This window comes from Cebidichthys violaceus, unplaced genomic scaffold (genome assembly GCF_023349555.1).
Source record: "Cebidichthys violaceus isolate CVI_PGR_0920_01 unplaced genomic scaffold, fCebVio1.0.p SCAF_8, whole genome shotgun sequence".
NCBI classification, from domain to species: Eukaryota; Metazoa; Chordata; class Actinopteri; order Perciformes; family Stichaeidae; genus Cebidichthys; species Cebidichthys violaceus.
This window is the reverse complement of record NW_027176964.1, coordinates 7,810,612-7,838,007: the sequence shown is the minus strand read 5'-3', so window position 1 is coordinate 7,838,007 and position 27,396 is coordinate 7,810,612. Positions and strand designations below refer to the sequence as shown.

General features: G+C 44.9%; 1 protein-coding gene across 11 annotated transcripts in view; it reads left to right on the top strand.

Moving 5' to 3' along the window:
• The window catches only part of kmt2cb (lysine (K)-specific methyltransferase 2Cb), a 63,970-nt gene that overhangs the window by 35,343 nt on the left and 1,231 nt on the right, over positions 1-27,396 (top strand). For 4 of the 11 annotated variants that reach the window (XM_068701452.1, XM_068701449.1, XM_068701451.1 and 1 more), the window contains 37 exons: positions 1,518-1,637; positions 1,912-2,037; positions 2,128-2,258; positions 3,396-3,588; positions 5,322-5,756; positions 6,789-6,929; positions 7,040-7,072; positions 7,328-7,465; positions 7,686-7,827; positions 7,953-8,188; positions 8,349-8,422; positions 9,746-9,943; positions 10,173-12,125; positions 13,232-13,545; positions 13,638-15,211; positions 15,306-15,417; positions 15,598-15,664; positions 15,753-15,813; positions 15,944-16,176; positions 17,068-18,708; positions 18,961-19,152; positions 20,101-20,265; positions 20,371-20,500; positions 20,781-20,928; positions 21,085-21,269; positions 21,438-21,574; positions 21,974-22,256; positions 22,459-22,592; positions 23,156-23,266; positions 23,372-24,488; positions 24,574-24,710; positions 24,837-24,979; positions 25,069-25,243; positions 25,361-25,477; positions 25,562-25,635; positions 26,054-26,162; positions 26,749-27,396. The exon at positions 26,749-27,396 is cut by the window's right edge and continues 1,231 nt beyond it. In XM_068701452.1, the coding sequence (XP_068557553.1) occupies positions 1,518-1,637; positions 1,912-2,037; positions 2,128-2,258; positions 3,396-3,588; positions 5,322-5,756; positions 6,789-6,929; positions 7,040-7,072; positions 7,328-7,465; positions 7,686-7,827; positions 7,953-8,188; positions 8,349-8,422; positions 9,746-9,943; positions 10,173-12,125; positions 13,232-13,545; positions 13,638-15,211; positions 15,306-15,417; positions 15,598-15,664; positions 15,753-15,813; positions 15,944-16,176; positions 17,068-18,708; positions 18,961-19,152; positions 20,101-20,265; positions 20,371-20,500; positions 20,781-20,928; positions 21,085-21,269; positions 21,438-21,574; positions 21,974-22,256; positions 22,459-22,592; positions 23,156-23,266; positions 23,372-24,488; positions 24,574-24,710; positions 24,837-24,979; positions 25,069-25,243; positions 25,361-25,477; positions 25,562-25,635; positions 26,054-26,162; positions 26,749-26,841 (11,372 nt within the window). In that variant the 3' untranslated portion in view covers positions 26,842-27,396. The remainder of the gene's footprint in view (positions 1-1,517; positions 1,638-1,911; positions 2,038-2,127; positions 2,259-3,395; positions 3,589-5,321; positions 5,757-6,788; positions 6,930-7,039; positions 7,073-7,327; positions 7,466-7,685; positions 7,828-7,952; positions 8,189-8,348; positions 8,423-9,745; positions 9,944-10,172; positions 12,126-13,231; positions 13,546-13,637; positions 15,212-15,305; positions 15,418-15,597; positions 15,665-15,752; positions 15,814-15,943; positions 16,177-17,067; positions 18,709-18,960; positions 19,153-20,100; positions 20,266-20,370; positions 20,501-20,780; positions 20,929-21,084; positions 21,270-21,437; positions 21,575-21,973; positions 22,257-22,458; positions 22,593-23,155; positions 23,267-23,371; positions 24,489-24,573; positions 24,711-24,836; positions 24,980-25,068; positions 25,244-25,360; positions 25,478-25,561; positions 25,636-26,053; positions 26,163-26,748) is intronic. The other 7 variants (XM_068701454.1, XM_068701453.1, XM_068701457.1 and 4 more) reach the window with 6 other exon arrangements.

The window sequence follows — 27,396 nt, the reverse complement described above, 5'->3', positions numbered from 1 at the left end:
ACAACACTGCATATTTGTAATGAATCATAGTTAAAAAATAGATGAATTTACTTCTATCATCTTTTATTAATTTAATATTAGTAACAAATAGAAGACATGTGTCAACTGGAGGGTTACATTTACAAGCATTACAAATAGAACCAACAAGAAAAGAAATAAAGTCAGGCCTGTAGCAGCATCCTCGTAGTAAAATCACAGAATTCAGAATGTTCTGAGTCATTTGACAATACAAGCTGCCTCATTCACTAATAAATAATACAGACTCACAAATTCTCCTATTATGGGAAATGAGCATTCTGTAACAGCTCTGATACAAAAATAGCGCTTTCTGGAACATGTGGTAAAACTATACATACAGTGATAAAGTGAGCAGTTATGGTCACACAAGATTCTGTGGTAGCTGACGTCCACTCACAGCGTGTTACTACCATCCGATCCGCTTTCCTCAGTGACTCCATGACTTTAGCTTTAGAGTCTCTCCGTGTTCGTAAAAACGTTTGCCTTGTTCTCAATGACTGAGTAGGGGCGCAAATCCTTGGCCAAAAAAGTGTCAATACTCTGTGATTCACTTCGCTCTTCCCGAATTGGACGGAAGAATAAGAAGTAAAATGCTTCCATAAGTTAGCTTTTAAACCAGGGGGTGGTGGTCGGATTGTATCCATATTCGGCTGCTCAAGCTCAGCCACCCTCACCAAAACTCCTAGTTTCCTACTAGTGCAGTAGTTGCATAGAAGTGCTATTGCTAGGTAATGATGTGCTTACGTACTCTGCTAATGTTAGCTCCACAGGTTTTTAAAACGTAACGTTTTAGAAACTTATATCACCGTCAAACCTGTCCGGTTAACGAGCATCACTGTTACACAACCTTTTACCGCGACTAGCTGGAAAATCAACAAAACCAGCCTGAAAATGAAGAAAATCTGAAACGATTGCATCAGAGTCTGTGGAGTAGAGTTGAATAGTTTGTCTACCCTGGTTGGAGCTGACAGATGCTACACTATGATTGGCCGATACTAAAATATCATTAGTTAAAACTGGTAGTCGCTCCTTATTTTGCTGTGCTTTACAAATATAAAATGTCTTTGTTTTTAGCTTCACAGTATGTTTCAACAAATAAAAGTAGCATGAATGGGTCCTGCTTCATATGATCAATACCAATTAATTAAAAAGAGAGTACCATGATCAGCCTCAGTACGATCCAGATGATCGGCGTGGGATGCCCCCTAATTCGTTTTAATATATTAAGTTTATCTCTCCTTTATTTATCTCTAAATCTGAGTTGAAAAAATTTGAAAACTGGCCATTAAAAAAATATTAGTCTGAAAAAGAAAAAGTCTGACTGGTAATGAAATTCCTCAGCAGTAGAAGTCGTGAACTTAATTTCAATCAGGCGGATGTCCTGTCACTAGCTTGCCGTTCAGAGAGAGTTGACCCTGGTGGCTGTGTTGAGGTGCCTGGCCGGGGTGTTCTCTGCCGCGGGGCTGTCACTCATCATCAATGCTCTCTCCCTCTCACAGAGGCGGAGCTCCTCGATTGTGAGGCGAAGTCTGACTCGAGCCTGGAGCGAGAGCCAGCAGAAGAAGACTCCAAGGGGGCCGACGGCGGCAAGAAGAGGAAGAGGAAACCGTACCGGCCGGGTAGGGCACCTGATTGAAGGAGACAGCTCCTCTGAAGCGTAAAATGGTGCAGTACATGCCCGACGTTGTAGCTGTAGCGAAGCACTTCCATCTCAGGGCCTCTGATATACACAGAGCTCTCTCTAGTGTTTCTGAGCCTTCATGCTGAACGCACTGGACAATTAATAGAACTATACAATCAGACTCGATATATATCAAAGCCAATCACCTCCATGATTGCAATTAAGATACGTTTAATACAATTGCTAATGAATTAATAACTTCTCCGTTCAAGGCATTGGTGGCTTCATGGTCCGCCAGAGGAGCCGTCCAGGTCAGGGTCCAGGCAAAGCCAAACGAGCCCTCTGCAGAAAGGATTCCACTGGCTCCATGTCGGAGAATCCCTTTGGAAAAGATGAGGGTCTGTACACCTATGATATCTATATCAATCTGTATTACAATAGTTTGTACTCTTTTTTTTAATCTGATGTCATGTTTCTCTCTGTTGTAGGATGGACGGAGACTCTGCCTGATACCCCCGTGGATGAGGTGCCCCCTGGACCAGAGGTGCCAGAAAAAATCAAGAAACGCTACCGCAAGAAGAAAACAAAACTGGAGGAAGCTTTTCCCGCCTATCTGCAGGCATGTCACCTTTGATAGCACGCTCTTGCTGTTTGACATGAACTGTAAACTAATACTGTATATAAACAGAATGGGCATATAATATGACATTTTTATATATGTATAACCACATAGAGTAAACCCCTATACAACCATTCTCTGGTTATATAATATCTACAAATAATTATCTGTAATAATAATCAACTTTTTTATCAATTTATTTTGGCTCATTTTGCCAACACAACTTCCGTATTTTGAACATGGCATATTCTAAAAGGCATCTTCGTGACGAGAAGAAATATTGCGTTAGTTAAGACAGCTTATTTCATCAGTTGATTGCAAGTCTATTTTGGTTTTATTGTTGTGCAAGCCTCCTGTTCATATGCACAGATTGTCTGGTCATGTCATGCCATATCTTCATAAAATTCCTTTTATCTCACCCTCGGGAAGGTTGGGAATCCAAAGTACATTGCCTGGAAACCACTTACCGAACCCTGGTGCACGGTGCCCCTTTTCTGTGAGCGTTTTTTGAAAGAGGAACAGCCTAAAGGAGCTCACTGTAGAGGATACTCATCTCTGATCGTGCTCTTTAAATGGCTCCTGTCTGGGTTGTGAATTGATGTACAAAAGCTTAACCGGAGATGACTTCAAGGCTCCTCGTCTCTAGTCGGTATCCTCAGTGTCACCTTTTGTTGGCCAAAACACAGATTTATGTGATGTGCATTAAGACACCGGCAGCTGTCAGTGCTGCTCTTAATCCCACCACGGTCGGGGGACGTTCAGTCCAACCTAAAGGTCCAACACAGTGAAGCACATTTCATTAATTATTGAAATAGCCACACGTTGGGCTTTTAATGTCTCGGTGCAGCAGGGAGCCGCAGTTACATGTCTTTGAGGATAGTGGATGACTCGTGGGTATAAGTGGTTTGGGGGTGGTAGGTGCTAACAAAAAGTGAGGTCAGCAGCGTCATGTATTGGTTTCATAGCTTCTCTCTTTCACTTCGGTCAGTTCTCATGGGGCCTTCAACGCGTGCTGAATAATTTCTATGTGACATGGGATGCGTTTCCCAAGAATGATGTCAAGAAAGGTAAGATGACACTCCTAAAGACAAGTGTCAACACAGAGAATTGACCAGTGCTTTGTGTGGTCATCTTCAGGAAGCCTTCTTCGGAAAGGACCTACTGGACAAAAGCAAGCAGAGCAGGCAGCAGGGGGTCGAATCAGGCTTACTGGAAGAAGGGCAGAGACAAGTGAAGAGGAAGCACCCCACCACCAGCTTCCTGGACCCTTCATCGGCCCCTCTGCTCAGCGCCTCTGCATCATCCCTTCCCACCAGACCAGCAGCAGCACGTACGTCTACACATTTAGATCTCCAGGGCAAGGGATTCACTGATTCAAAGTGTTATTAGACCTGAAAAAGGACTCAATGAAGGTGTTTGAAAAGCCTGACACAACAGGGGTACCTTTTTATTTTTATTTTTGGCATTTTTCATAAGGATGTCTTTTATTCCATTCATTTCTCCCCCTCTGTCCATGCAAGTGTCAATACCCACTGAGAGTATTAACCCTTTTCACACAGGAGTACATTGGTGTCACAAAGGTCCCTGAACACATGTTCAAACCACATTTTCACCCATTCATACGAAGGTCTCAAAGGTTAATCAGTGCTCACAGACTCATCTGTGTGTCAGTTTTAGCCCTGCATTCTATGCACCACACCAACACGGCCAAATGGAGCACCATCACCACCGTCAAAGTGTTTGTCACCAACTAACATCTAAGCACAGTCAAAAGCTGTTACTGTGTATATAAACAGTGGAAAACAATCATAACTAGACTGATTAATGCTTTCATTGTCGGGACCAGTAGCTAAACTGCAGTAGAAGTAAACTGGGATGGTCTTAACGTTTAAGTTACAGCCTATTGTAAGGGACTGCGTCACATAGTGTGGTAAATATCAAATCAGTGTCAGGCGAGTAGGAATAGGGTCCAATATCTGGTCCCATTTTTGGTCTGTTGCTACAAAAAACTGAACTTCTTAAACTCTCTTATCAGAAATTGTCAAATTAATGGGAAAAAACTACACAGCTTAATACAGTGTGACAGCTTAAAACCTTTATTAGAAAAGACCAATGTACAAAAGAAGCAAATTAGAAATCTGCCAACCTTTTATCTAGTTGTGTGGTTTAAAAATAAATAAAAAATAGATAGGTATGAATGGTATTACTTTGTATTATTACTGATTTCACAGTTCAGAAAATGGCATGCTGCAATTTGAAAGAGTTAGAAATAGCAAAATAATCATCACTTTGAAGAAATAAAACACTGCGACTATCGGATAATTAGAAGGAAATTGAACAGTCATAAGGGAAGAGACTGTAGCATAGAACCGACTGTACCGTTCTTAAGTGCGGAGGATTTTGAATATATAATGTAAGATTGGAAGACTGACGGTTCAACCTCTGACTCCTCCAGTTTGCATGTCAAAGTGACTCTGGGAAGATACTGAACCCCAAATTGCTCCCCGAAAGCCTCCTTCCAAAACCTCCCGAAGGCTGTGCCATCGGTGCGTGTGTGTGTTTGCGCGTGTGTGTGTGTGTGTGTGTGTGTGTGTGTGTGTGTGTGTGTGTGTGTGTGTGTGTGTGTGTGTGTGTGTGTGTGTGTGTGTGTGTGTGTGCGCGCATTTCGATCCTGATGGGCAGGTTGGCACCTTGTATGGCATTAGTGTAATGTAGTCGTAAAAAATGCTTTGAGTGATCGGAAGACTAGAAAGGTGCATAATGAATATAAGTCCATTTACCGTCTTTGGCAGATATTCTCTGACAGTCACTTTAATCAGTTAAATAATGTTGGAAGATTTGGTGTCGTATAATTCAAGCCTTTTCAGAATCCACTCAGTTTAGCTGGCGTTTACATAGTTTCTTCTCTTGTTAAGTCAAGACCAGACTCTACATGTGACATCAAAACCAATGGTTCCTAATCACCTTCTCATGTCCGTTTCAACATCGCCATCAATTATGATTTGTGACGCTTTGGTTTCCTTTCTTTTTTTGTTTCTTCCTTTCCCTCCCCCCCATCTACAGAGACGTCTGAGGAACCATTAGTTGATCTATCTGATGTTCTGAACACTGATGCAGACATCTTGGGAATGCTCGGAAAGCCAAGCAGTGACTCTGGTGCGTCATATATTTCACAGGCAGTCACATTGGCAAGATTTATTAATAGTCACCTAGCCGTGGGTTTACAGAATCTTTTCCTCCCGGTTCAGAAATTTCCTCAGACAGAAAGTTTATTTTTATTTCACCACTTAAAGATTTATTTTTGTTTGAATGTCACATTCTTTAACAAGATTTTTTTTGTTCACCTTTGTGTTTTTTTTGTATCTGTTTTTGCATTGTCACAAGCGTGTTGTGCTTGTCCTGTCTTCACTCTTTTTTTCACTCATTTTATCTGGTTTTGGGTCCTTGTAGGTCTTGATTTTTGCCCCTTCCAGGTTGACAGCTCACCTCCACCTTTTGGTAAGGGTGCTATGGCCTACTAATCCCTTGCTTTAGTGCATTCTTCCTCTCTAACAATGTTTGTCTCTATTTGAGTGTGCATGCATATAAGCCGCTTCATACTTAGCTTCTTTCTCAACCATTTCAGATTGTTTTAACACTCATAAACTGCTTAGTGCTTACCTAACCCACTGCACAGTGTTCACTCGAATGCGTATGGTGTGTCAGTCTTTGTTCATGAGCCTCCTGAGCCCTTTCACAGTGGTGACTTTTTTTTAAAAATGGATACAAATTCATAGCTGCCTGAGCAAACTGACAAGGACATTTTGACATTCACGAAATTGGTAGTTTAGAAACCAGAAATTTAGAGGTGGCCTTTGGAGAATGTCCTTCCAGTTCCCAAAGAATTTGAAGGTCTTTTGTTCTCATTCCTGCGGCTGGATGACAAAAAGCATTGCTGTACATGTCCTCCATTCTTTGTAAAAAAAACAACCTTATTCAGCCTACAAGCCATCATTTTGTATGTACAGTATGTAAGAGATGGAAAGTGTAGACACGAGTAGGACATTTTTTGCAGTGCTAGTTAGATAGAAATTCCAGCCTAATTTTGATAGAACCTGACAGCAGTGTAGTAACCCAGGTTATTGTTATGGGTTTTCTTCTGGATTGGATCAATATTTTTCCACACAAACATTGAAGTGTTGGTGTACCTTTTTATTGAGAATTATTATGCCCCATCTGTCTCTTCGCAGTTCCCCAAACGCTGCTTTTAAACAACACAGGAACCCCCAAGGCGCTGTAATCATATACTGCTCTGTTTTGATTGCATTCCTCAGGCTGTTAGGACAGTAAACCTGTTTGTACTTCACATCTATATTTATGATCATGTTCTTTGTTGGGTATTTTGTCGGTTCTACGTGTGTGTGTGTGTGTGTGTGTGTGTGTGTGTGTGTGTGTGTGTGTGTGTGTGTGTGTGTGTGTGTGTGTGTGTGTGTGTTTGTGTGTGCATGCATGTTATGATTTGTTTTTGTATGTCTGTGTGTGTTTCCACAGCTGGTCTGGATATTGGGCCCCTGGCAGAAAGTTCCCCAGTGGCACTCCATTCTCAGGCTGGCCGGAGGACTCCTCGAACCCTCCCAGAGGAACAACTGGACGGCATTCTCAGCCCAGAGCTAGACAAGATGGTCACTGATGGTCAGTGCAGGAGACCAAACATCTAGACCCTTTCAGTTGTTCGACGCTGTTATTTGTAAACTTCTTATTGGATGAATACTGATCTGTTTTCTCCAATTCTCTCGTTTCAGAATCAATTCTCAGCAAACTTTACAAAATTCCAGGTTTGTAATTTTGTCCTTTTTTGCAAAAATGTAAGCTTGGAACCATCGTTGCCCTACACTAATGAATGTGACTGTGAGCGGTGTTGTTACATCACTGTCTTTAGGACAAAATAAAGAAAACGATGCAGTTATCTCATAATAAATGCAGGAGGAATTCATTTTGACATTGCAGTTTATTAAATTGACCCACGTTTACGCCTACCTTAATATGTAATATATGCACACACAACATTATACTGTTACACTCTGTTACAGAGCTGGAGGGCAAAGATGTGGAGGATCTCTTCACAGCGGTCCTTAGCCCTAGCACGAGCCAACCACCTCTACCACAGGTGCCTCACCCCCAGGGTCCAGGGCCCACACCCGGCACTAGCATGCCTCACCCCAACGCAGGTAACATCATTAAGCAGCGTGTCCTCGTCAGAGGTAGCATTTGAATATGTTGTTTTTGAAAATCTATGCATCTAATCCACATCTTAAATCGTGTGTGTGTGTGTGTGTGTGTGTGTGTGTGTGTGTGTGTGTGTGTGTGTGTGTGTGTGTGTGTGTGTGTGTGTGTGTGTGTGTGTGTGTGTGTGTGTGTGTGTGTGTGTGTGTGTGTGTGTGTGTGTAGGGAATTCCATGTTTCCAAGGATGCCTATGATCAATGGTATGATGGGACCAAACCAACGCTTCCCTTCAAATCCAGGAGCAGGGCCCTGCATCCCAGAAAACTTCTCCCCCCTCAACCATATGCCTTTCACTGACAATCCAAGGTGATGTACTGCTTCCTTCCTTTACACTATTAATTAAATATTCACAAATTCGAAAATCTTTTTTTTCTGCAAAAAACTGATTTTGGTTGTGATTTAAAGATGAGTTGTTTTCTTTGTTGTTACAGGGATAGAAAGTTTAATCAGATGCCTAGAGAGGCAGTTGGTCCATGGGCCTCCCCTTCCCATGGCCCCGGCCCTACAACCCCTGGACCTCTGCCTGAGGGGGAGACTGAAGCCATGTCAAATGCCCAAAGGAGTACACTCAAGTGGGAGAAGGAGGAGACACTCGGAGAGCTAGCCACCGTTGCGCCCGTCCTATACACCAATGTCAATTTCCCCAACCTCAAAGAAGAATACCCAGGTTTGTTTTTAATCTTCATCATTGCTGTTAATTCTGCTTATCTCTGGCTCTTTGTTTGGGTGTGCCTACTGCACTGTCTCAGTCACACAGTATAAAAAAATACCTTGTATGCTATGTGAGACTGTTGGCATGACAACTCCTGCTCTTATTCTTTCTACAGATTGGTCTACGAGAGTAAAGCAAATTGCAAAACTTTGGAGGAAAGCTAGTTCACAAGACAGGGCCCCATATGTGGTAAGATCACTCACACTGTTGAATTTGCAGACGTTCTTCGACTATCTCGAAGTCTAAACATTTTGAACCATGCCAGACATAAAACTGTCACTACTAGAGGCATATTAGTATGCAGAAGGCAGACTCCTCTATCGCATCTGGCCTCTTGCCTCCTGCCAATGCAATTTGAAATCCGGCCATTCACAAACAAGCTAATTAGCATAGAAAGGCCTGCTCAGTGTTAGAACTCACGATGGCCTACGCAATTAAGTTCACTAGAAGTATTTGTTTCTGGCGGAGGCCATTTTCAAAGTGTAAATGTAAAAAGTATAAATTCTATTAAATGCAGAATTTATTATTGTTGGGTTATTTTACCACTGGTTACATGGTAGCAGTTCTCTTTCATGGCTTTTGTTTGACCTCCCACTTAACAAATCCTAAATATTGAGATCCCTGATTTACAGCAACAGATGACCGCCATCTTGGTTGCATATACAGTACAAAGAGGTCAAGTTACTACATAGTAAAATGACATAGAACGTCAATCTCTTGAACATTTTCAGTGATCAAGTGCTTTACCCAATCAAGATCAATTTAAATGTTATATTTAACATCCACTGAGTGCTTTAACCAGTCATGCCCCGATTGTAAGTTAGCAAACCACCCTAGCCCCGGGGATAGAGACCCCTTTCTCACTGTCACCACCAAGTGCCAAATCTGCAACATAAGTGGAGGTTCCCTCTCGTGGATTACAAACAGGATGGATGTATTCAGAGAGAGAGAGAGAGAGAGAGAGAGTAGTTTTCTTCTCTTTGTGCATGTTATCGCCTTCTAGCCCCCACTGTTTTTGTACTAGCATAGCAATGTTCAATAACAACCAGCACTTTGGTGATTTCCTATACCTTGACTCGGATTGTATCTATTCGGGATGTTGGTGCTGATGCTGGTCGATCCTTGACACATACATGTGGGAGGTTGTGAAATTTGAATGTCAGCTCTTAACCATCATGCTGTTTTGAACATGAAGTCCACTGTAAGGTAGTTGGACTCATGTGAGGGAAGCTAAAAGTCATCTTTTGACATGAACCTGCCTGCCAGTACTGAAACCTCAATATATCATAGTGAGACATTAAAACAAATGCTATGAAAGAGAATTCAATGTTACATACACACTAGTTTTGGTATGAGTAGGAATGACATTTCTCCAGTTTCACACTTGTTTAAAATTTTAAAGGTTGGGTAGGCAACTGTATTTTTTTCTGCAATCCTGTGTTCATGGACTATATTATAGTATTTATGTCTAATATGTTTTTGTTTTGCAATTGTGATTGATTTGCTGTTTAGCAAAAGGCAAGAGATAACCGAGCAGCCCTGCGCATCAACAAAGTCCAGATGTCGAATGAGACGGTGAAGAGGCACCATCCACAGCAACAGCCCCCTGAGGTGTTTGATCCCAACATACCACTAGACACAGAACTGCTGTTTAAAGACCCTTTGAAACCAAAAGAGTCAGAGCATGAACAAGAGTGGAAGTTTAGACAGGTAAGAGTGTATGCAATGAAGTCAGGGAATGCAGCGGCAGGTCCACATTATATTAAGACAGCTAAGAAGTGGTGGTTTAGTAAAGCTCCCTAAACAACTGCACTATCCTCCACATTAACCCTGATGACATTGGTGGTTAGTAGGTCCAGTTCATTTTTGGCATGAGACTGATATTTGCTGCATCCCTTTTTGACGTCTAATCCCAATTTTCACTGTGCCCTTCCAACAGCAAATGAGGCAGAAAAGCAAACAGCAAGCCAAAATTGAAGCCACTCAGAAATTGGAGCAAGTGAAGAATGAGCAACTCCAGCAGCAGCAGCAGCAGCAGACCAACAGCCAGTCAGAGGGAGATGGCAACAACAGTGGAAACCAGAGCCCAGTCTCCCTGGCCAGCAATGGCAGCATGTCCCCCATGCAGCTTACTTCTAAAGACAGCTTTGCCAGGCCGCAGCTACCAGGGACGCCCACTTCAGGTCCCCCAGAGGATGTGTTCTTACGACCACCTCCTCCCCCTCCGTCTGGCTCTTCCTCCCAACCTCAGTCCCCACAGGTATTCTCACCAGGTTCCTCTGGTTCCAGACCCTCTTCTCCATGGGACCCATATGCCAAGATGGTTGGGACCCCAAGACCGCCAAATACATGTCGCAGAATGCCTGTGGAATCTGGTAAATCCCCCACGTCCTTGATGGAGCAGCAGGACAGAGGGAGGCCCTCTCCTGCTCATGAATCTTTTGGCTCTCCAACATCCATGAGCAGTGACCCTTATGCCAAACCACCTGACACCCCAAGGCCAACTGGGGAAATGGACCCTTTCCTGAAGCCTATGGGTCCCCCCAGGGCTAGTCAGGCTGCTCAGGGAAGGCCCCCAATGGGTTCTCCAGGCAGAGACCCATACTCAAGGCCCATGATAAGAAATGAGGCCTATCAGCGCATGGCCCAGAACAGGATGATCTTGTCTGACCCTTACTCAAGGCCTTTACTAACACCGATCCCTGGAAGTAATGAGTCTGGCTCAGTCCCTCTGTTCAAAACACCTATGCCCCCTCCTCAGGCTCAGGATCCCTTCAACCGACCAGGTCCACATCCTGCTGATAGGTTCTCCCAGAATCAACTAAATGACCCTTATGCTCAGCCTCCGCATACCCCAAGACCATCCGGGAATGACAACTTCACCAGTCCTCCTAGAATGGGCCAACATCACCCTCAGGTGCACCCATTTGCTCAGCCAGGACCAATGACTCAAATGTCCAGAAACCCTTATGCCCATGCACCTTCCACTCCGAGACCTGACCACTTCACATATGACCCCTTCGCCCAGCCCCCTGGTCCCAACAAGCCAGCTTCCGACCCTTTCTCTCAGTCTACAGGCAATCAACGATCCATCAACGAACCCGGTGCTCAACCTCGCCCATTTTTTGAGCCCTATGCCCGACCTCCCGGCACCCCACGTCCACATGACAACTATGGTCAGCCTTCAAACACCTCAGACCCTTACTCACAAGCTCCCTCTACTCCTCGCCCCAGTGGGATGAACCAGTTCACACATCAGCCGCACCCTGGACAGAGGATGTCACCTTCCCACTCAGTGGACCCTTATGCTCAGCCACCAGGTACTCCACGGCCCTCTGTTGGAGACAGGTTTTCTAAGTCACCGGGCAGCCAGAGGGGGACAATAGAGCCATATACTAGTACACCTGGGACATCTAGGCCAGGGAGCATTGACATGTTTTCCCAGCCTGGGGCTCCCAGACCAATGCTTAATGACCCCTACGCTCAGCCTCCAGGGACCCCACGGCCTGGTCCTGATGTGCTCAGCAGACAAGGGCCAAGGCTGGGACTAATGGGAAACCAGGATCTTTTCACCCCACCTCAGGGCAGACTTCATGAGACCTTCCCTCATCCGGGCTCACAAACACCAAAACACCCGAGTGTTTCAGAAGATGGATTTACTCAGTCACCCTCCAGAAGACCCATTCAAACACCTGGCCATGACCCATATGAGCAAGCCCCCATGACCCCTCGTCCACAGTCAATAGAGAAAATGGAAATGAAAGATCAGTCATATGTAGGTAACAATGGAACCGTCCTTCATGACCCAGGCCAACTGTCTAACAACCCACAAATGTCTGGTGCGTCCTCTGAGGGTCTTGCTCTCGCTGAGAGTGAGGAAAGACTCAGACAGGTACATGAATAACGTTGTCAAAGTTCTATTCAAAATCTCAACACTCATACATTACTATTGCAATTTTATTTTTGCTCCTATGTTTCTAAAGTTTTTTGTTTTTTTTAACAACCTGGGTCATATTTTTAGGTTTACCCATCATGGCTATCAGTTTTTGAAACTTTCACTCACAAAGTCAGTTATTGAGTTCCAGAGACATTTCTAGTTCAACTTGGCAAGAACCACAAACAGTCAGATAACCACACAGCTGAACAACACCCCCACCCCCTTAAGCCATATTATGTAGTCCATTTATTTGGAGGCGAAACCTAAAGTGAGCATACCTGAAACGTCTGTTGTAATCCTTCGTTCCTTAGAAGAACTGTGTGAGTGTACAGCTATCATGGCAGGTCAAAGTTGGACCAGGAACTTCAGACAATTATAGCAGATTATAGTTTACTATTACAGTTGATAATAGTTTTACATTTGCCTTCATTTTCTTTTCCAAAGAAATATAGTGAAACTGGGGGTTTGTTTACCACCTGTCTGAATATCTCACTATGGTTGTTACTTGTTTTGAACCTACAACGTACACATAACACACTTATTCACCACAAAAAAACCCCAGAAGTGATTAAATGTTTTTATATCAAAAGGAAATGACGGCCAAAAATTGTTTTCTGTCTAGGTAGATGAAGATCTTGTTGCCATACATCCAATCAAATCTGCCATACATCCAATCAAATCTTTCACCATTTTGTCATAGGCAGACAGCAGCCTGCTAACAACATAATAGACTATGAACAACAACCACATCAGCTTTCCTGCTAAATTCTCCTTCCTATCTAACTTACGAACGAGCCATCAGACAAAAATTCTACTGGGGAAAAGTGCTCTGCTAATATATATGCTTATGTTGACTACATTTTATAGTATGGTTTGTTAACTAAATAGGAACATGTGAGGTATAGGAACAAGTAAAGGAAGTGAAAACTTTGTGGAGTTTAAATAGGATGAACTGTCAATCTGTCGTAACAGCTAGAAATATTGTATTATTGTAAGCTTTACTTGGCCCATTTACCTTGATATGGCTTAAATGTATGTATGCTTGCTGTTGTGTTTTGTAGCGACAACGAATTAGAGAGCTAATCCTCAAGCAGCAGCAACAGAGGAGTGCTATTCGACAGGAGAGGGGCCCTCAGGAGCCTGCTGGCAACATGACCCCAGGAACACCACGACCCTGGCCCCAGGAGGGCCCTGGGCATCAAGGGGAAATGTTCAACCGGCCTCCACCACCTTATCCTGGACAAGGACCCATGAGAGGGCCAATGCGGTTTCCTGGACCTTTTCCAGGTGATCAGCGTGTCCCTTTCCCTAATGAGGGACAACTCCTCAGGGGCCCACATCCTGGAGATCCCAATTTGAGACATCAGGGACCAAGGTTTGTGTGATGTTGTTTTTTTTAGTACACTTATGTGTTTCAGATAATCTATAATCTCTATTTATACATGTTTTTCTTTTATACTATTTTAGGTTTGCATTTCCACCTGGGGTTCTTGGACCTCATGGGGCCCAAGAGTTCTTTACCCGGGGGCAACACCCAATGCAGGATGTCCCTCCTCAAATGCGACGGTCCATGTCTGTCGAAATGGCAAAAAGTATGGGGGGCAACCCTATGGGGCTTCCCCAGCACTTCCCACCACGTGGTATGCCGGTGCAGCAGCACAACATAATGGGCCAGCCTTTTATTGAGCTGCGACACAGAGCCATAGAAAACCGGCCACGTATGCCATTTCCCCCTGGTGCCATGCAGGGTAGCCACATGGATCTCAATTTGCAGGGTCAAAGACTACCAGTCTTTCAAGGAACACCCGACTCCAGGTTCCCTTTTAATCAGGGGCCCAGGATGTTGGACTCCATGGCTAGCCACACTGGCCATATACAGCTATCTGCCAGCATGGACAATCTTCATCAGCATGCCCAAATGTCAGGAAACCACGCACTCAGACAATCTCATTTGATGAGATCCATGAGCCAACCTGCTTCAAATGAGACCCAGAACATGGCAGCATCTATGATCCTGACTGCACCCCCTGCTGGGCAGACCGACACAGTCAGTGATGGCGTGGAGGAGAAACTGGATGCAGAAGAATCAGCTGTCAAAGATCTTGAGGACGTGGAAGTGAAAGACTTGGTGGATGCTGACTTGGAAAATTTAAATTTGGATCCTGAAGATGGCAAAGACTTGGATCTAGAGACGAATGACCTACACCTTGATGACTTCTTAACATCTGGGAAATTTGACATCATTGCCTATACAGACCCTGACCTAGATGACATCAAGAAAGACATGTTTAATGAGGAACTGGATCTCAGTGATCCCATGGATGATAATGCAGACACCACAGACATCCACAAAAACTCAAGCACAGGAACTGGGGCGTCATCCAGTTCAGCATCCATTTCTGCAAAGTCAGAGGCCTCTGGTGTGCAGTCTTTAGCTGAAGTCAAGCTAGAAGCCCCTGGGAGTCAGGACTCGGCTTCTATGGTTTATGGGAAAGAAATTAAAACGGAGGTCAAAGACTGTCAGAAACCCCCTGATGTTGTAGACCAGCAAGCCACTGGAAACACCTTAACCTCAAACCAGCAGGGAGTGCTCTCTGACTCCACCCCAGTCCTGTCTAGTTTACTCATAAAGCAACAGCCTGAGGAACAGTCATTAAATCCAATCGTAGAATCTGTCAATCAAGGAGTTAACCTCATGCACCAAGCCAGTGACACTCAGCATACCTCCGGACTTACAATACCCGACGCCACCACTGCCGGAGAAACTTCTATGAGTGGCTTTGGGGAAGACGAAGAGGTGGGGCTGGCCTCTGGATTGGACCAGAGTGTTCTGGACCAGAGCGGTCTGACCCTGGCCCAGCAGGTAGCGTTGAACCAGGCGATGGGTCAGCACGGCCAGCTACACCGTCCTCTTCTGCTAGAGGAGCAGCCACTCCTATTGCAGGACCTTCTAGACCAGGAGAGGCAGGAGCAACAGCAGCAAAGGCAGATGCAAGCCATGATACGGCAGCGCTCCAGCGACTCCTTCTTCCCCAACATCGGTAAATTATTTAGGCCACAACTTCTAGTCGTCGGTATGGGTCATGTTTGAGATTACCCTGTCTCTTCTGAGAGTGTGTTATTTGTCATTTGCAGATTTTGATGCCATCACTGATCCCATCATGAAAGCTAAAATGGTTGCTCTGAAAGGCATCAACAAAGTCATGGTTCAGAACAACATGGGGATGACTCCAATGGTCATGAACAGGTAAAAAGTTCACTTTTCTTTCTTGAGTAGAACATGTAATACTGGTAGAGGGAGTGTATGTATGTATGTATGTATGTATGTGGCCCAGCCACTAGGATATTGTGCAACTATTGGGATAATTGCTACTGTGCTTGATTGGATGACTAAATGGTGTGTGGTTGTGGTACTACTCTATTACAGATTTCCTCCTAGTCCTGCAACACCATGTCCTGAAAGCACACCACTTCCTCCACAAATTGTTGGACAGGTAATTGAATCATCAATCTGCTTAGATGTTATATAAAACTATATAATGAAAAATATCTATTTAACATATTTGTCAACCTTGCTTTCAGGATGGCAAATTGACACAAGTAGCAAGACCGAATCCTCCAAACTTTGGACCAGGATTTGTCAGTAAGTTGTCTTAAAAATCATATACATTTTCAACTTTTTGGTTTGAAGGTCTGTCAGGCCTTGAAATGTTAAGATGTTTGTTTTTCATGCTGTCAAGATTGCTAACAAAAAGGTTTTTTTCTTCTTTCAGATAATGCTCAGAGGGCTCAGTATGAGGAGTGGCTCCAGGAGACTCAGCAACTACTTCAAATGCAGCAGAAGTTTCTGGAAGAGAAGATTGGGGCACACAGGAAGTCTAAGAAAGCCCTGTCTGCCAAGCAGAGAACAGCTAAGAAGGCAGGCAGAGAGTTCCCCGAGGAGGACGCTGAGCAGCTCAAACATGTCACGGAGCAGCAGGGTGTAGTGCAGAAACAACTGGAGCAGGTAAATGTTTGGCCTGTCAAGCTTCACCACTGAATTCTCTCTTAGTCCTCCTCTGAACAATGGCGGTCTTGAGCATTAACCTTTCATTGGACGTATGAAGCAGAGTTTAATGTTTAAACTAGCCATCTGGCCTGCCACTAGAAATAGTTATGTAGAGCATACTTATGACTATGTTGTGGGTGATGTGTGCTGCTCAAATAAGGTATTTCTGAATAACGGATGGACAAAACTTTATTTAAGCATTATTATTTAACCAAAAATACTTTTCTAAACACAAGTTTATTTGCAATGACATAGTGGCATTAATGTAAGTGTTAGATAAACGCAAAGAAGATTTAAGAGGTATAATTATCATTACTTTCAATTAATTTTTTACACTTTTGGGACATATTTACTTATCAGGAGCAGAGGTGCTTTCTTTGACTGTATCTTACCTTTATAGCAGACGTGATTATTATTAAATATTAACTAAGTAGTCTAATATTGTTCTAACATATAAAGTAGGTATAGGGTATGCATTTGAAGGTATATATCTAGGTGTTTACTTTCCAAACAGACTTGACAAATTAGTATCCGAACAAACTGAGGGATTTAAAACAAACAGGTTTGTGTCTGCACTGGACCTGTCAACCTGCTTTGACTCCCTAAAAGAGCAGTGTTGAAAAGAATGTTCTTGGGTGGTAATATTTTCCAACTTCTGCTTTAAAGTAAAATTCTTCAGTTTCTGTTTGAAATTAAAATCATACATCTCTTCCCTTGGGTACAACCGTGTCCTCAGAAATGTGTCTGGCTAATGTGATAAAACATCTTGAAAGGGATATGTAATGTCTTTGTAAGTTTCATAGAGAACCTCAATAACTTTTTTTTTTTTTTAAATATGTTTTGTTTCAGATCCGCAAACAGCAGAAGGAGCACGCTGAACTTATAGAGGAGTACCGAGTGAAACAGCAGCAAAACAATATGACGCCCATAATGCCTGGGATGCACCCAATGCCAGGCCCTGCCAGTATGGTCCCGAGTGGACCACCAACTGTCCAACCTCCTCTGAACCCCATAATGCAGATGCCACTTCATCCTGGCCAGCCAAATCCACCTCCCTGTATTCCCAACCCACCACCTGGCTGGCACCCTGGTGCTCCCATGCCGGGACAGGGACTGCCACCTATAATGCCCCCCCAGGTACCTGTGGGAAACCCCGGCCAACCTCATCAGATGCCAATGGGTAACATACCTCAACACTCACAAATGCCCGTGGATTCCCAGGCACCACCAGCTCCACCAGGCGGTATAAAACCCATACAGGGAGGCGGCGTGAAGTTCGACGACAACAACCCGTTCAGTGAAGGCTTTCAGGAGCGGGAGAGGAGGGAGAGGCTTAGGGAGCAGCAGGAGAGACAGCGGGTGCAGCTAATGCAGGAAGTTGAGCGACAGAGAGCCCTGAAACACCGTATGGAAATGGAGCAGCAAGGGATGATGGGGCCAGATGGGAACATGGCGCCCCTCGCTCAGATGCCATTTTTCAACGCAGAGCTGCCACAGGACTTCATGCAGCCTCAGAGGCCTCCTCTGCAGCAACAGCAACAACTCGCACCAATGTTCCCCCAGCAGCAGGGCATGCAGCCGGGTATGGGCTCACCAACCGGGACGTTTATGCAAGGTGAAAGGAGAGCCATGATGGGCAATGGAATGATGCCCCGTGACATGGGGTCCAGTTTTGGGCCTGATAATCTTGCCCTACAAGCACCTAATTATCCCCAGGGTCAACCCAGACCTCGTCAGTTCAGTGGGCCGGGACTGATGCTACCGATGCCAGGTGAGGGTCCACCGTTTGGAGGTGACTCGGCTACACCTCTACCGTCTAACTTTCCAGGCTCAGGTCAGTCTCTAATCCAACTCTACTCCAACATCATTCCAGACGAGAAGGGGAAAAAGAAGAGGAACCGCAAAAAGAAGAAGGATGACGATGCAGATTCAGTCAAGACGCCTTCAACGCCACACTCGGACCTTACAGCCCCGCTCACGCCGTGTGTCTCAGACACCTCCTCAACTCCAACCAGAAACACCCATCTATTTAGTGAGCAGGACTTGTCAAGGTCCCCCTTACTGGGATCTTCCACCCCCAGTCACTCGGAGTTGGAGAGGCAGCTTTCTGGAGGCCAATCTGGACACCCCGGCGTCTCATCGGACACAGCGAGAGCCCAGGCTCAGGAACACGACAGGATCCTTAACAACATAAAGCTGGAGCAGACGGATGCCAGTGAGTGTCATGGGCCACGGGACGGGCCCATCGGCTCAGAAATGAGCTCTGTGAAGGAGGAGGGTAAAAAAGGGAGTGGGTCTCCCTTCCCTGCCGGGCAAAGTCCAAACAAGGGGGAGGCTGGCAATGAACTACTGAAACACCTTCTGAAGAACAAGAGCACACCTCCACCCGGGTTGTCCCAGCAGAGGTCGGAGGAGAGCATGCGCTTGGAGGAGGAGGAGCTGGCAGACTGCAAAGCCCTGCTGAGGCAAAGCTCCATGGACAGCAATGGGGTCAGTCTTTGTGTTAGTCATACGGCTAGAGCGCCGAGTGATCAACTTAGTGAGTCATAGATGGGCTGGATGATTCAGATGGGAGGCGTGTCGTAGTTAAATTGGTATGAGTCATAGCTGTCGGTTTTTGAATGAGTCACAGTTCTGTGTTTGAAAACATCCAACTTGGAGCCATAATGCTGCCCAAGTAATCTGAAGGGAAATTCATGTGGGGGTTTTTTTAATGCGAAAACATATTTTTCTCATCTCCAGGCGTACTCGGATGGCACCCCAGACTTCCCTGGACCTGTGGTCCTCGAACAGGAGAAGAAGAAAGGGAGGAACAAGAGGGCTCCGAAAGGAGGGGAGAAACCTGCGTCTCGCTACAAGAAGAGGAAGAAGGAAGGGGATGAGAGGCAACTAATGCACTCTGGCCCTGACACCGTAATGACCCAAATCAAACAGGTAAGATTGATTTCACCGCTGTATAACCTGCTCGTTAATTAAATTGCACATCTTCGAGAACAAAGAATGGTGGAAAGATTATAGCTTGGAATCTGAATACTTTATTCAGAATTTCACAGTATTAATTACTGCCAGAATAGAAAATGGTGTCCACCGAGTGCACAGACACTAATTTCACATATCATAAGCATATTACGGCAATTGCACACACAGGTATTAGAAGCTGGTATTATTCAGGGGAGTGGAAGGGGATTCGTGATTATATGCCAAGTCGCTCATTGATCGAGGTTTATTAATTTAAACGTCATGAATCCAACTCGCTCATTCAAAAATGTTTACAATATCATGTCATCGTCACATTTAAAACCAAATGAGCTCTCACTTTGTATTGCTTGTTTCTCACAAGTATCACACAAGTCTGGCTAAAAGGGAAGTTATGACTATGACTGAGTGGCTTGAGCCTCGTCATTGGACAGTTAACAACAGTTTGATTCTGCCTCGCATTTTCCTGCCTTGTTCAGTGGTCTGCACACAGCAGGGTTGATGACTGCACCTATGATTAGACTTTAAAATTCGTATTATTCTTCCAATATTCAATCCAAACTCAAGGGCACAGTCTCAGAGATGTCACTTCAGGCAGGACTGGCTGTATTTGGAGGTTACTTTTTCTGGGCGTTTTACAAGCAGTAAAAGAACTTAGTAATGGCATAACCCTACATACCAAACCCATGACTAGGGCTAATGCTTGAACTGGCTGAAGAATTGGCTTGGTGGTGGTGGTGGAAGGATTTTTTATAAATATATAAGACGAAGCAATTTATCATCTATCTAAGATAAATGATGGTTGGTTAATCATAAATATAATATGTTTTATGTTTTTTTGGGGGGGGTTGTATTTTTTCTTAATTTTGTTTGTTTATCTGGTGCTGTTTTTCTCTCCTAATACAGCAGCTCTCCCTGCTGCCCCTGATGGAGCCCCTGATTGGGGTCAACTTTGCCCATTTCGCTCCCTATGGCAGCGGCCAGCTCAATGGAGAGAACCTCCTGTCTGGTACCTTTGGAAGCGCCTCCCTCGACGGAGTGTCCGACTATTACTCCCAACTGGCCTACAAGGTGAAATCCGCTTACCTCACCAAGTTGGAACTGGATAAACGGCGACGTATGTTTCGTGTGTGTGCGCAGCATGCGCTGACACTGCATTTGTTCTGATTCCCACAGCAGAGTAACCTCAGCAATCCACCGACACCACCGGCGTCTCTTCCTCCCACCCCACCACCTGTGAACCGACAGAAAATGATCAACGGATTTGCCACGACGGAGGAGCTGGCCAGCAAAGCTGCTGCCATGGGTAAGCATTCAGACGGATGTATCTTAAAAGGTATACAATGCAGGATTTACCTAAGAACACAATGTATTGACTCGTATAAAAGTAATCCCTCTCAATGATCACTTAAGACCCACTAGAAGTGTGTGGCGGTCTCTGCTGAGATCCTGCCAAACCTTTAGTTACATGATTGTCCCCCCTTTATCTCACTTTATCATAATCTTGGATTGAGGATTAATTCCAGCCCTATGGGCAAGGATACTGTGCACAGTCGTGTTGACATTGTGTTCCTGTTTAAATACAGTGTCCAAAGGCCTGGTCCCAAAGCCGCTACATGTCCCATTTAGGACTGAAGAAGACCTTCTAGCCCGGGCCATTGCACAGGGTCCCAAAACTGTGGATGTTCCGGCGTCCCTCCCCACCCCTCCTCACAACAACCAGGAGGAGCTCAGGTAAAATTCCTTCTAACTGTCTTTTCTAGGGCTGCCACACCATTAACAGTTGTCATAACATTTGTTTGTGTTGATCATGTCATGATAAGGGATTTGGGCTGCATGGTCTCGACAGAGGTGGTTAATATTTAGTTTCTTATCCTAAAATGATGACAGCAACAGAGGACAGGAGCCTTGCAAGGACAGGGACACACCTGACAGTTTTGTTCCATCCTCATCTCCTGAGAGCGTTGTCGGCATGGAGATCAGTCGCTACCCAGACCTGTCTCTGGTGAAGGAAGAGCCCCCGTCCCCCTGCCTGTCTCCGGTTCTCCCCATGCTTCCTGCGCCTAATGGGAAAGGTAAACACACACACAACTCCCACATAACCAGCACAGTTAAGACATTTATTCCAATCATAATGAATTGGATGTTTTTTTGCATGACATTTAAATACACAACTCCAGCATACCTTAAAAGCGTGTCGGCAAACTCTTATGCATGTGATTCTTTTTATTTTTATTTTCCAGGATCAGAAATCAAACTGCAGGATATCAAAACAGAGCCCTCTGCGATGTTCTTCGGCTCCCCTTTCGGCTCCATGTCTAATGATTCCAAACAAGGGCTGGTTTCTGTAGCCATCACACTGAGACCAGCTGCAGCAGAGGTAGGAATACGTGATATGCGGTTTCACATACTGTGGTTTCACATACTGATTGTTTTACAGCTATTCATGTCTTAATTCTTACATACATGCATCACATTTGATGCTGCATAGTCACTCAGGGTTGCCCTATGTCGCTGGCTTATTTATTGTATCCACCCCTCTCTTCGGAGGACTAAACGTACTTTAGCCAATGAGAGAGGAGAATCAGTTTAAATCAGTTGTTAAAGGTAATCCCTGTTAGCGAGGGGCCAACTTTAGTTTTTTCATCATAAAAGTAAATGTGCATCAGAACAATAAATGCATCCCATTAAAACAATAAGTCGAGTCTTTCTGGACTTATCCATGAGAATGTGGAGGAAAGATCTAATCAGCTATACTTTTTTATTTTTTTTTCCTCAGAACATCACAGGTGTGGTGGCAGCCATTTCAGACCTACTGTGTGTGAAGATCCCCAGTAGCTACGAGGTCAGCAGCACCCCAGACAGGGGGCACCCATCGATGCTCGGTGGTCCCAGGGTGGGCCCCCACGGCATGGAGCCTCGGCCTCCCATGCTCTTCCACGGGCAAGTAGACAATGGAGGGCTTCACGGACGGCTGGGACAGATGATGAGGCCCAGTGGAGCACACTCAATGATGCAACAGCAGCAGGCTCATCATTTCCGTTTCCATCCCAACAGCCCAGGTGAGGGAGTACAACTAAATTAAATAAGAGCGTTTTTTAATTGAAAGTCGTGTCTGATTAATGCTAAACATAATGACTTCCTGTGAAAGGGCACGAAGTAGCAATTGTGAAAGTCAAGCATCATTACGCTGTAGGTTTACAATCTGAGAATGCATTTTTTAAATGTATATCATTTAAAAAAATATATTTTCTGTTACTTCAGGCGCAGCTCGAGGACCAGACCAGAAGACCCCTGCCAGCCCGGGATGTAAACCTCAGTGGTGCTGCCACTGTAAGGTGGTGGTTCTGGGAAATGGAGTGCAGAAATCCATCAAAGATCTCCCCACCCACATGAAGGTAGCGAATTAATTAGGTTTAAATTCTCTGAATAGCAGCAGGGGGGTATATTAAGTAGGCAGGCCACCTTTTCAGCTGGAGCACAAGTGTGATTTTGAGACTAATAATGTACAAAAGGCTTTAAATACACCAGTTCATAAAAAGTCATCTCTGCCAAACAATTATGGATCATTTATTATTGATTTCCCAATGGGGGAGGGACTAGATGAGCCATGACTGGATGCCCAGACTTTACTTATAGGATGTATTATCTACTTTCAGCCTGAGGGGCCATACGCATCTATACACACACACTGCACCACAGTAACACTGCATATATCCTCTGATTATGTAAATCCTGCCTGCTGGAGTTAAATCCATTTCAGATGAATTAGTGGGTTAAACAGCATACCCCATGACTTCAGTCCTGAGTATTTTGGTTATTTGAATATATGTTTTTGATGTTTATTTCATAACTTCTTTTAACATCAGTTGAGCTTAAGCAGTTAAAATTGGTGAGGCTTTGATTTAACACCTCCTTCCTTATTCAGCCTGTTAAAATGTGGACTGCTTTCTCTCATTAGGAATCTGGAGGCCGTTTGAAATCTGAAGACCTGGTCTTCTGTAGTCACAGCTGCTTCCTTCTCTACTGTTCCTCGTCACCTCTGCAATCCAGATCAACTGCAGAAACTAAGGTCTGTACCACTGTAAAGCCACCGTGGGTCTAAATAACATGCAATTAATATATTTGTTTTAGGTTTTTTTTGCTCGACGTCATGGCTCTTGTCTCCTCTTTTCAGGAATCGGTGTCCCTTCTCCCTGCGTCCGAGCAAACGGAGAGCCTTTCTAAAATTCTGCACCAGTACAGCAACAACATGTCATCGCTAGATGTCCATTGCCTGGCCCAGCTTCAGCCCAAGCAATCTCCCCCCTCTACTCCTCCCATCCCCTTCCCCATGGCGGACGAGACACCCAAGATGGAGACCAAGTCAGATGCCATCAAGGTCACGGTGAAGCTGAAGGCCCGGGCAAGGTCCCATGATGGCTGGCACCAGGGAAAGAGACAGAAAGGACTCCGCTGGAGGAAGTGGACTGTCCAGGTGGTGGTGCCGAGAGGGAATTCTCAACTCCCGGACGAGGATAAGATCGACGAGCTCCTGAAGAAACTCGGGGCCTCCCTGCGCCCTCCTGCATCGCTCCGGGACCACAGGCGGTGCTGTTTCTGCCACCAGTTCGGAGACGGGATCACAGACGGCCCCGCTAGGCTTCTCAATCTCGATCTGGACGTGTGGGTTCACCTGAACTGTGCCCTGTGGTCGACCGAGGTTTACGAGACGCAGGCCGGCGCCCTCATCAACGTGGAGCTTGCGCTGCGCCGCGGCCAAACGGTGCGCTGCGCCTTCTGCCAGCAGACCGGAGCCACCAGCGGCTGCCACCGCCTGCGCTGCACCAATGTCTACCACTTCACCTGCGCGCTGCAAGCTCAGTGCACCTTCTTCAAGGACAAGACCATGCTGTGTCACGCCCACCGGCCCCGGGGGACAACCGGACAAGTGCTGGACCACGAGCTGCGTTGCTTCGCGGTCTTCCGACGTGTCTACGTCCAGAGGGACGAAGTACGGCAGATCGCCACTGCCGTGCGGCAGCCAGAATTGGGCTACACCTTTCGAGTCGGCAGCCTGGTGTTGCACGCAGTGGGCCAACTCACCCCTCTGCAAATGGCAGCCTTCCATTCCTCAGCAGCCATCTTTCCAGTCGGCTACGAGGCGTGCCGCATATACTGGAGCATGCGCCACGGCAACCGCAGATGCCGTTACGTCTGTTCGGTCGAGGACAGAGAGGAGCTGCCGGAGTTTACCATTAGAGTGATCGAACAGGGCTACAAAGACCTGGTCCTTTCTGACAACTCTGCAAAAGGTGTGTGCTTGCGTATTCGTCACAGGAGTATTATTGTTGTGTGTTTACAGTTTCTGACCCTGTGTGCTTCTCTTGCTGTAATTAGGAGTGTGGGATAAGGTCCTAGGTCCTGTTGCTGACAAAAGAAATGAGGCAGGCACTCTAAAGCTCTTCCCCGTTTACCTGAAAGGAGAGGACTTGTTTGGACTCACAGTTCCTGCAGTCACCAAGATCTCTGAATCGGTTTGTTGCTGCTTTTTTCTTTGTTGGTTTCATTCAGGTTAAATAATATGACATTTTAAACATATGTGTAGATGCTATTATTTAGAGGCTGCAGTATATAACCCCTTTTTTATTCATTTATTCCAGCTCCCAGGAGTGGAAGCTTGCATCAGGTACTCGTTCCGTTACGGACGCCACCCTCTCGTGGAGCTGCCTCTCATATTCAATCCGGCTGGCAGCGCTCGCGCCCAACCGAGAACCAGCTCTCCTTACACTTCACTGGTGATAAGGTAATATTGAGCGACGCTGACGTTGAATAGCTGTATGTTGTCCTTAAGAAAAACCTATAATTTTTGTTTCATTACTTGTTTGCACAAAGGCAACATCCACAGGCTGTATCCAGCAGCAGCGCCAGGTCTAACCAGAATGTGGCCCAAGGAGAAGGTGGCGCCCCCCATAGCAAGCCTCCAGTAGTGCACCCCAGGTCTTCTCAGTACCGCTGGATGAAGAGTGAGTGGAGAGCCAATGTCTATCTGGCTCGCTCCCGCGTCCAGGTCAGTGTTCAAAAATATATTTTATTTATTTATCAGCTTTGACAGAGTGCAGCTGATGCTCTTGGATTGTCTTCCCCGTGGACAGAATGAATACCGTCTTGTGTAACGTGTTCACAGGGCCTGGGTCTGTTTGCTGCTCGAGACCTGGAAAAACTAACTATGGTGATCGAGTACAATGGAACCATCCTCCGAAACGAGGTCGCCATCAGGAAGGAGAAGATCTACAGAACTCAAGTATTCATCAATTACATTTATCTAAAGTTATTTTTGCCACAAAAAAAAAAAAACAGCAAATAAAATCTCCTCTCCCCCCAACAGAACCGAACAGTGTTCATGTTCCGCATCGACAGCGAACATGTTGTAGACGCCACTCGAACTGGAGGGCTAGCAAGGTACTGTGAGATTCCGTTGGTTATTGTGACATTTTTGTAAACGTATAAGGAGAACATGGAATTACATATTTCATGGTCTTGCAGCTCCAAAACTAGCATAGTGCTGTTGAGTATTTAAAAAAAAAAAAAATGGATAATGTTTTTCAAGGTGATGCTCTATTTATTCTGCTACAACAGTATTGCCTCATAGGTAATTTTAAAAACATGCCTTTTGCCATACTTGGGTTTGTATAAAAGAATACATTTTCCATTTTTCGAAATTCAAATCTAAATCAAAACACTTGATTTTAATTTTTGAATGTAACAGTTTAGCTATTGCCAAAAATGTTAAATGTAAAATGGAACATACACAATTTATAGTCATGTGTAGACTGTTATGTAATATGTAATAATGTAATAACTCGTTTTGTTTTTCCAGATATATCAACCACTCTTGTGCCCCTAACTGTGTCGCTGAGGTGGTCACGTTTGAAAGAGGTTACAAAATCATCATCAGCTGCAATCGCAGAGTTGAAAAAGGAGAAGAGGTGAATCTCTTTTGATTAGACTTCTTATTCATACAGTTAAATCAGGGGTCGTTTGGATTTTATCGATACTACTACTCTAATCTATATTTAAAGATCAGATTAGAATTAGAGAGATTAGAATTAATGTTGTGTCTAGAGCAGCAAAGTCACTCTATGCTGTGAACTCAATAATAACTCAGTGGAAACTAATCTATATCCTGAGTGAAGTTTATAAAGAATGAAGAACATATTGCTTTTGTATTGATAAAGTATTGGCTTTTTACTACTTTGCCCGTTAAATACCAGGTGTCGGTATGTGTTATTATGAATCCCACTGCTTTTGTTGGCAAGACCTGGCCCACGTAGCATTCAGGCGCTAGGTCTGGCCTGGCATCCATGCTCGCCAAGGTACTGGTAACCGTTTTTGTTCAGCCCCCCCCTGACCCTAACTACTGGAGGTCGACGTCTAACCTTAACCAAAAGTCTCGGCCAATAAAATCAGTGAGATTCGTAATTATGCTTTCGGCATGCATCTCTAGTGTGAATGTACGCGTTTAAAGCGCACATGTGATACTCAGGAACTGATGTTTCCCTCCTTGTTTTCCAGCTGTGTTTTGACTACCAGTTTGACGCTGTGGAGGGTCAGCACAAGATCGCTTGCCACTGCGGAGCTCCTGAGTGCAGGAAGTGGATTAACTGAGGAAACCGACAAAAACGACAAAACCTAAATGCATTCCTTGCTATAGTGTGTGGACGCTGCGATCACTGCACCGAGAGAAGAAGAAAAAAAGGCTTCACATTAAAGTCATTTTATGAACGAGCGGAAGGCCTGAGCCCTTTTGGAGAGGTTGATTGATTGAATTTAAGTGTTGGGTTCGTCAAGATCGTGGCAAGACATGGGTGGAGGAAGGGAAACGTTACCACAGTAGTAGCAGGATGTGACTCGTGCCATATGTGAGGGGCTCTGTTGTATGAGATGCCTCTGTCTGTCTGTATGTGTCTGTGCGTTTGTTTGGTGTACATGGGGTGCGGAATCCACCAGCGAATGAGAAAGCACTGTGCAGGGTGCGGCCTTATTGCTTACTAAGGGCAGGCCCTTTTGTTTCATACTGTCAATGTATACCGTATGACTAAATGTAGACATCACTGAATGAGGAATGTACAGCAATGAATACCGCGAAGGGAATATTAACTTGCACTAAAAAAAAGAAAATAAACAAAAAAAAAACACACACACACGAAAACTTTTAAAATA